At 37.0% G+C, this 9649-nt stretch overlaps 2 protein-coding genes across 8 annotated transcripts in view; both read left to right on the forward strand.

Moving 5' to 3' along the window:
* sorcs2 (sortilin-related VPS10 domain containing receptor 2) overlaps positions 1–8675 on the forward strand; it is a 306229-nt gene extending 297554 nt beyond the window's left edge. For 3 of the 6 annotated variants that reach the window (XM_087261591.1, XM_087261587.1, XM_087261588.1), the window contains 3 exons: positions 1802–1904; positions 2268–2488; positions 4188–8675. In XM_087261591.1, the coding sequence (XP_087117717.1) occupies positions 1802–1904; positions 2268–2488; positions 4188–4252 (389 nt within the window). In that variant the 3' untranslated portion in view covers positions 4253–8675. The remainder of the gene's footprint in view (positions 1–1801; positions 1905–2267; positions 2489–4187) is intronic. The other 3 variants (XM_087261592.1, XM_087261589.1, XM_087261590.1) reach the window with 1 other exon arrangement.
* Positions 1–9649, forward strand: part of esyt2b (extended synaptotagmin-like protein 2b) — an 846120-nt gene that overhangs the window by 706181 nt on the left and 130290 nt on the right. The window lies entirely within an intron of this gene.

Here is a 9649-nt window from a genome sequence, read left to right on the forward strand (position 1 = left end):
TGTAAGCAAATGATCAGTTTTGAGTGAACTACCCCTTTATGTTGTGATGTATGGAATGCTGTTCCCAGGTCCAAGCCTTTACTCCTTTACATTGAGAAAATATATCTTATAAAATATATTGCTAAAGACTAGGCCCACCCGGAATCTGTGCGCGCAGAATTCCATAGATTTTCCGCAGATTTTTACCCCATCATTTATTCTGCTTATTTACTTGAGTAAATGTGTGTAAATCTATATTTATTCAGTTTTTTTTTATATAATTTCAGTAATATTATTGACTAATGTGAAAATGTTCATCTGATTTATGTACAATGCAGTTTGTACAGTAATAGTTTAAATATTTTATTATATTAAGGTTTTAGTTATGATACTCCCAAAATAATTCCACAGAAATCCGCAGACTTTTACCAAAATTCTCCGCAGAAATAGCAAAAAACGTCGGCAGATTCCGTCTGGCCCTACTTATGACCATTGTTAAGTAACATGACACATTATAGCAAACGTTGTTCTAAAATCATAGTATACATTTTAGTCTCCGGACATGCTGCATACTAGACAGCAATATTTTAATAATTTGTAAAAAAAAAAATGTCATTGTCTGACCATTTGATAGAGGCATGGATTTAAACATTACTATCATGAATTTGAAAAGTATTACAGGGCACTGTGAGCAGTTATCAGTACTTTTGGTTGAACCTCCAAACACACTACTTAACAAAAGTCTTGTTGTCGATCCCATTTGTAAGAGTGACAAATAATAACTTGACTTCTAGTTGATCTTTTGAAAAAGTGGCAGAAGGTAGATTTTTCCGATGAATCATCTGTTGAACTGTTGAACTAAAATCATCACATATACTGCAGAAGACCTAATGGAACCCGCATGGACCCAAGATTTTCACAGAAATCTATCAAGTTTAGTGAAGATAAGAATCATGGTTTGGGGTTACATTCAGTATGGCGCGTGTGAGAGATCTAGAGAGTGGATGGCAACAAAACAGCCTGAGGTATCAAGACATTTGTGCTGCCCATTACATTACAAACCACAGGAGAGGGCAAATTCTTCAGCAGGATAGCGCTCCTTCTCATACTTCAGCCTCCACATCAAAGTTCCTGAAAGCAAAGAAGGTCAAGGTGCTCCAGGTTTGGCCCGCCAAGTCTCCAGACATAAACATTATTGAGCATGTCTGGGGTAAGATGAAGGAGGCATTGAAGATGAATCCAAAGAATCTTGAACTCTGGGAGTCCTGCAAGAAGGCTTTCTTTGCCATTCCAGATGACTTTATTAATAAGTTATTTGAGACATTGCAGAGATGTATGGATGCAGTCCTCCAAGCTCATGGGAGTCATACTCAATATTCATTCTTTTTCCACTGCAGCATGACTTTATATTCTATACTGAACATTATTTCTGTTAAGTGACAGGACTTTTGTTTAAGCAAGGTCAGACCTTACTGTCTTAACTAAATGTTTAAAAAATCAAGGCATGATCATATTTTATTTTGGTAAAATAAGCGTAATCTAGAGGTCTTTGCCTTTCTTATAAGTCACTTCTGATACCAAATGATCAACTAGAAGTCAAGTTATTATTTGTTGTTGCTAAAACTTGGATATGCGACAAGACTTTTGTCAGGTAGTATAGTCTGGAGCCAGAAACTGACATGTTAATATAGTAAGGTGATGATTAAAAAATAGTTCACCCAAAAATTCCCATTGAGCACAAACTACCCCTTTAACTCTTGTGGCACTGCAGGTTCTATGAAATGAATAGCCGAATAAAACAAATCAATGTGTTTTGCTTCAGGTTCTGGTTTGGCTGCTGCAGGTCCTGGTGTTTGGGCTGTAGCTGTCTTTCTTCTCATAAGTTTGATCTCCGCTGCAGCGTTCATACTCTTCAAGTTTAAAAGGTTTGTCCTTTACTCCACTATTTGTAAAAAGCTAGTGTTTGACTTTTCCTGTCATTGCTTTAAAATGACTCATCAAATTGGATTTCCAAATGAATGGAATTAATGCAGCTGATATGATTTCATATCACGTCAGAGCTGTCTGTATTGTAGATAATAACACACTCGCACACACACACACCATTCTGCCTTGCTGCCCGTCACTGAAATGCATGATGCACAGGTGTACACAGACACACAGGTGATAGTGCTATTGATCCTCACTGTCCTGTCATACCCCATCACTGAAGAATGCATGTTCAGTCCCCACATGTCTAAATGACAGTCAGCTTATATAACGGAACATGAACTACAAAACTGTGACAGGAAAAACTACAAAAACCATGGTTGGTTGCTGAGGCCAGAGGAGAGCAGCCTAACGCGTCCCTGGCTGCGTTTCAGAAAACTGCCAGGCAGAAACGTCTACGCTCAGATGCACAACGAGAAGGAGCAGGAAATGACCAGTCCTGTCAACCACAGCGAGGACACGCAGAACATCATTCAGGGAGAAGAGTTCATCGACGACGACCTCGACTCACAGACACTAGGTGAATAATGCACTGTTAACACACATTACTAGTCGTAATAAATGGGAAATTTAGGTGATGAACGAGACCCTGACACAATGTCTGTCTGTCAGACTATTGGTCTGTCTGTCTATCCGTCTGTCTGTGTCTCTATCTTCAGGTGTCTTGTATAAAGAATGTGCTGTGTATACTGTATATTGTAGTCTTGTTCAATTTACAGTTTTTCTCAGTGGCTTTGGTGCATTTTTCTCAACACTATTTAAATTTGCACAACAGTTAATGCATTTCTCAAAACAATTAGTACAAACTGCAAAGCCTAGTTGATAAACTGCAAAAGCGCGTCACTTGCTCAAAAAGGATTGCTCATTCCTCAAAAGCAAGTATTGATGTCAATGAAAGTGTCAGTATCATCAAAATGAAAAGTCCTGACACCATTGTTTATGAACAAGATAGTCAAATGGCTTTGTCATGTTTTCATTATGACAGTTTACTCTGTACATATTTTTCCAATGCAAATGGAATGGTGACCCCTTCCTGAAAATGCTCAAGATGGCACTATATACTGTTTGCACAACCGTTTGAAAACTACAGTAATGTTAGACATCAGAAATGCACTGATGTTGTTAGAAACGCACCAAAGCGACTGAGAAAAACTGTAGTCAGGCAGTGTGCAAAAGAATAAACACACCCTTATTTACAAAAAAACGAAACTTCCTTTGGGTAGAGCTGTGCACAACTGTAAACAATATTGCAGTCCCTATTGGAACTGAACCTACAACCTACACAGGTCTGTAAATCATTCAAGAAATTGTTCAATTTAAAAGACTTTGTCAATTTAAAAGATTTTAAAAACATTATAAAATTGCTTGACAGATTTTGAAAAGTAATGAAATGAGGACTATTAGTTTTATATGATGTGACTATTCAGCATTCACAAGTTTAGTTCATTTTAACTGACATAAGCAAATGATAATGTTGAATCCTACAGAGACCCAGTTTTTTTCTGTGATTTCCTACATCCTTTGGGTTAAAAAAAAAATTCTACAATTTAGAGTTTTTACATTTTGTGTTTATTTTTCGTTTTACAGCATGTCCACTGTAGTGGACCACAGGACTACTCTGATGTGCACAAATGACTAATTGTCTTGAGAAAAGCATGAACTGTTGTACAAGTGTAAACAGTATTGTGAGATATGCACCAAAGCCACTCAGAAAAACTGTATTGTATAATATTAAATAGAGAATAAAATATATTATATACGTATTATTATGAAATAAGTTACTGTAACTGTAAAAATGGAAACAAATATGCAACAACACTAATCAATTTTAAAGAAATTTATTATAAATGTGTAGAAATATATATTTTTTAATTATGGGAGACAGAAAAGAATTATGAACGTTCCTTTGAACAGAAGTGTTTTAACAAATAGAAGTTGCTGATGTTACATTTAACCCTAATGCAAGATTTTTTTATTAGTATTATCTCCACAACTTAAAATAGTACATTAAAGATAATGATATAAACATAGCTTCTAAAATGACTGGAATATCCCCACTTTTTAAATAATAACCTATAAGAACGAATCTAGAACATTCTGTGGGTATTATTCATGACTGCATATCCTTAGATTGTGTAACGACCTTGACTAGTGATGAACATTTTTTTGACCTGCTGTCTTTACAAACTCTCTTTTCCCCCTGACTTTCTTGTTGCCAGGCAACCACTCAGGGGTGGTTTTGAGCATAAACTCCAGAGAGCTGCACAGTTACCTGACCAGCTGATGACCAGTGTGAAGGTGCCAGCGATGAGCACAATGGACTATGCCTTCTTCCTCTCTCCAGATCTGACCCTTCAGAAGAGAGAGAGAGCAGAGACACACCTGCACCAAACCTTCTCTCCCTCCTCACAATGTCTGTTCCAGACGGTGGATTTTTCTACCCTTCTGCTGTGGTTTTGTACCCGTTCTGGTTTCACTGGTGACCATGTGCACCCTTGTCCACCTTCTCTCATTTCTTCTCATTGTTGCTCTTGTCACGGGAGCATGAGATCAGCCCCACTTACTAATGCCCAGGGACAAACTCATTGACAAACACTGTCTCGTCACTTTCAGTGTGAATAGTGTTGTTGACGGCACTGAGGGTGTGTGGATGTTGTAAAACTGATAGGTGAGTGAAAGCAGTGCAGATGTGGTGCAATGCACGCCAAGCGGTAAACGGTACACATTTAATCCAGGGAAGCAAGGTTTGTTTAGATTTAGCCAAAGGGAATCACTTAAGATATTTTCAGTCACTCTGTATTGTGTTGTAAACAATGTTTTGGACATGTCGGTTCAGCCTATCACTTCTCATATGCAATAACGCATGACATCTTTTCCTTTACTCAATAACAGAACAGATTATTTCGTCCTGTTTTATGGATATGCTATGCAGTGAAGTCATTTTTGTCTGTAGCCCAAAGTATACTTAAGTTTTTTTTCCCCTTCAAAATCCCCCTAAGATGCAGAGCTGGCACATGTGCTTTGTGTTGTTTTTGCACTTCTTCGTTTGTCCACAATGTGCTGCTGATCACGGTCACAGAGAGGAAGAACAACAAAATACAATTCCAGCCAGCAATTAAGGGGCCAAGCACAACAGAGGCAGAATGAAATATTCAATGAGGGTACAACTTCAGGTGGTTTTAGTCAAAGCTACAGTCACTAGTAATATGATTTAATTGTTTATTAAATTTAACCAGTAGGTGGCACTGGTACAAAACTGATGTGGTGTGTGAAGCCTCAGATGCAGTTTGGCAGTTAATGGCGTTAAACCAGTTCTGACTAGTTGATTTTAATTTGGTTCAAATCAGGTCCAGAGTCTACACTCAAAAAAGGTTTGTCAGGAAGTTCATAATGCATAATATGTATATTCTCGATATGATCCAAGGAGTATATGAAGAGTTCAAATGCAGGTACCTCCAAATGCCATCTGAAATGTTCTAAAATGAGCGTTTTTCTTGCTAGGTATTTCACTTTAATGGCACTGAGATCACCTATTTATCGCCATAAAACTTCAATTACAGGAGCCTGAGAAAAATGATCATTTTAGATGAAAATTTTAGATAGCCCTCAGAACTGCATCTGAACTCTTTATATCAAGTCCACCTTAATAGGCAAAGTCATCAGGGCATGATAATGAAGAAACTAAGTTTTGTAAAGATATGCTAATATGTTCATAAAATCTCAGATTTTTCATTTAAATTCAGATTGACTGATGCTCAAAATGGCCAACACTGGAACATTGGCTATTGTGCAACTGCTTTTTAAATAGACCAGTACTTTGATTTTTGGCTAAACCAGAGGTCAAAATGAGCGATTTTCACATCTCCAGACCACTAGGTGGCACTGTGCCAAAACTGTGCAGGTAAGCTTAGGTTATGATTTTCATCACAACAGCGCATTCCATTCGAAAGGGCACAGATTGTTGCTAAATCGGATATGGTTACGGCCGGAAATTAACGAAGTGATTTATGTTATTTATTAAATTTCACATTTATTGTATTTTATTAACGTCTACCCCCACCCCAACCCTAAACCCAACCATTAATGTAAAAAACAGTAGTTGTACCGAGTATTATTTATGTTATCTATTAAATTACCCAATAAATAGAATTTTTAACGCCTACCCCCACACCCCAACCCTAAACCCAACCATCACAGTACTTTAAAAATATTAATTATTATACAGTGTCATAAAAAATACTGCTATATTGGTGTGCATATCGCACTTCCGGCCGGCCGCATATCCGATCTAAACTTTACCAAGGGGGCACCCTCAGGAGTGACAACTTCCCAGCATAAAGAATTATGGTGGCCGAATTATCAATTTTACCCATTAAACTTCTGCTATCCTAAGGGCCCTTCAAAGTGGCCAGTTTTGAGCACTTTGGAACAACACTTCATTATGGTGGACATGCTAGTTTTCACTCTGAATTGTCTGTGGACGGCGATGTATTCAGATTTAAACACACACAGCAAGTTTAAGACCCTAACGCAGGGGTCATCACACTTGGTCCTGGAGGGCGGGTGTCCTAAAGAGTTTAGCTCCAACGTGTCTTGAAGTGTACTTTAGGTTTGTTTATCTGTAATATGTTAATGAGAGGTCATTACAGCTGTGGTGTTGTCTAAAAACTTAACATCGATAAACCCAAGGCATGCAGACAAAAATGGTTTGCTTTTATAGCAAGATACCCAACCTTTGCAAAAAAATGCTAATCGATTTGATGTCAAGTCCGTTTCACATCCACACATTGATAGATTATCCCTTTAACCACCTAAATAACAACACTAAAATAATTATAAGAGCAGTTTTAATCATCTGAAGGCTTCAATTTCAAATTTACACTAGATTTTGTATCCCTACAATGCATGTATACTGCCTTGATGTCAAGACAACATGAAATTGACATGACATTGGCCTAAAATAAACCATGTCAAAAGTTCATTACACGACAGTTCTTGAATATTTGTTTGACACCAGTGTTAGAGGTCAACTTAATGTTGTTTTGACATCATGGGAATCAATTGAGATCAAATCGATTCGCATTTTTGATGTTGTTTTACCTGCTGGGAAACAATGTCTGCCATTACATCAAAAGTGCAGATGCAAGACTAAACCTTTCCGATTACCACCAAATGAGCACAGCTGAAACTTCTTGGCATTCTTGGAAAAATCTGCACTAATTATTATGAACGGCCTGGGACATTTTTCTGTGGGTGCTTTACTATAGTACAGTGACTCTGGAAATAATTACTTAGATCATTAAATCGTAGTCCTTTTCCCCCCAAGAACTTCAGTGCCAAATACTCATCACTCAGATTACAGTCTATCTTCACTACATAATAAAACATCACTCCCTAAAAGTCATAGTTCATGATGTCAAACTCCTTTGTGAAAGCTAGCTAAAATCATATCCTCATCTATTTATTGGATCTCCTCAAGCATCAGCTCATGACAGGGAGTCAACATCAGATGACCTATGCGGCGTAGCACGTGCTGCAGTCAGGTGTAGTGTGTGTGTATAAGCCTATATTAGGCACAGGACACAGTTACTGTCCCTTTCGTTTGGCTTGTATATATATAACAATGTGTATAGAACCTTGTGTATATATATCTCCACCCCTCCTAAATATGACACTTTCAATAGACCAAAATGTGCACTGTTTTCTCCCAAATGCCTCGCACTGGGTTTTCTTGAATTCAGGAGTTCATGGACATGAAATGATCACCTTTACGTCTTTGTCTTTATTTAGCGTCATTTAATTAAGGGTGACTCTTAATATTTCACCGTATCGTTCATCCTCACGTGACTAAAGAACTGTGTGAGAAGTGGTGCACTGTGTCGTTGTGCGCATATTGATATGATTCTGACATTAAGCGTTAAGCGACTGTTAACAGCGCAGTCTTTCTCTTTCTGGAATCACCGCTGTTTTATGGATGTGAAGTGATGAGGGTCTCTCACTTGCACCAATCACAGTTCATGACTTGTACAGGTGGGTTCAGGGAACACTTCATTTTTCAACTGAGAAGGACACTGTGTATCTTACGCCACACGAAATTGAAATATATATCTATAATTTTGGGAAGTCTTCTTGACCAAATATATGGTTTGCAGGTTCACTGTCTCTTTAATGCACTGCTTTGGAGCTTGATCAGTCAACATTTCTCCAAGTTTGATTCAAACATTTTTAGTGTTTGTGAGTTTTTCCTCAGCATAAACCAAAAAATGCAACATACATGATCAGTTGATGCTTATATTACTCATACAAACCTGTTCCTTTCCATACAACAGTGTTCACTTAATGCACCAGAAGCTGAACTGTCTACAATGGTGTGTCATCTGTTATTCGCATCCATGCAGTGACAAAGATGGGTGTTATTGTGTTTTTAAGAGCCGTTTCTGAATCACTTTAGCTTTAGTGATGGCGCACTCCTCCAACAGGAACACAAAGTCCATTTAGAAACTCAGATGACGTGTTGGAGAGACAGCTGAACTGATGTATTTTGTTCTATTTCGTTTGTTCTTGTTTCTTTATAATGTAAATGTTTTTGACTCCACTGCAACAAGTGAAAAGCACTTAATCAGCGTGTCTGAATTAAAACACACTAACTGTAAAGGTTTGTTTTGTTAGTTTGAGCTGTTTAATAAAGTTTTAACATTATTCATGAAGCTGATATCTGTTTTTTTTCTAAGGCTGGGGTGTATATACAGTTATAGACAACTATTAGCACTCCTGTGACATTAATTATTTTTTTTATATATTTCCCAAGACAAGTTTAAAAGAGGAAGGGAACCTTTCGCTGTATTTAATATTATTTTTCTTCAGGAGAAAGTCTTATTTTTTGTTGAGTTGAGCTGGAATAAATAAATGTACATATTATTAGCCACCTTAAGACTGTTGTTCTCAATTGGCTACATAACTACAGAACTGGCAACAGAACTGGCTACAGAACCACTGGTGTCTAATGACTTGCCTAATTAACTTACATATTTAACATAATCAACCTAGTTAAATCTCTATTTCTGATGTAAGTCTTTACAGTTTTCTCAATTGCTTTGGCTAATTTTTCGAAACAGACTTACATTCTCTAATTTGTGAGTGCAAACCTCAAAATGGTTTGCTGGAACTTCAGAACTTGCATATCTGCATGTAGTTACTCCCCCAAAATATTTCATTCATGCTTTAAAATAGTTATCGTGTCAGTATTTTGTCCAACACCACCAAGACAAAGTGTATTTGCTACCGTTTGAGCCACACTTCTCAAAATAATTAGTTGTTTTGTTCACAATGACAGTCAACCATGTAACCAAGTAAAAACAATCTGATATTTGTTAAAAAGAGTACATAATACATAGAAAAAATAATTTATATATAAATTATATATATAATTTATACATTTATACAGTCTTGATTGTAAAGGCGACAAGACCTTTTGTCAGGTAGTGTATATAATGTCAAAACAAACTTTTATTTTGGATGCTATTGATCTTTGCCCAGCACTCATAAAAATAGTTGACAGCAGCTAACAATATTATGGAAATGCGTAACCAGAATATAATTTAATTTAGACCTTTGAATAAAGGTCTGCACTTTAATCCCAATATACAAGAAACAAAGAACAATGCTGTTAAGCACAATACAG

This window comes from Danio rerio, chromosome 7 (assembly GCF_052040795.2).
Source record: "Danio rerio strain M-AB ecotype USA chromosome 7, GRCz13ab, whole genome shotgun sequence".
Classification (NCBI taxonomy): Eukaryota; Metazoa; Chordata; class Actinopteri; order Cypriniformes; family Danionidae; genus Danio; species Danio rerio.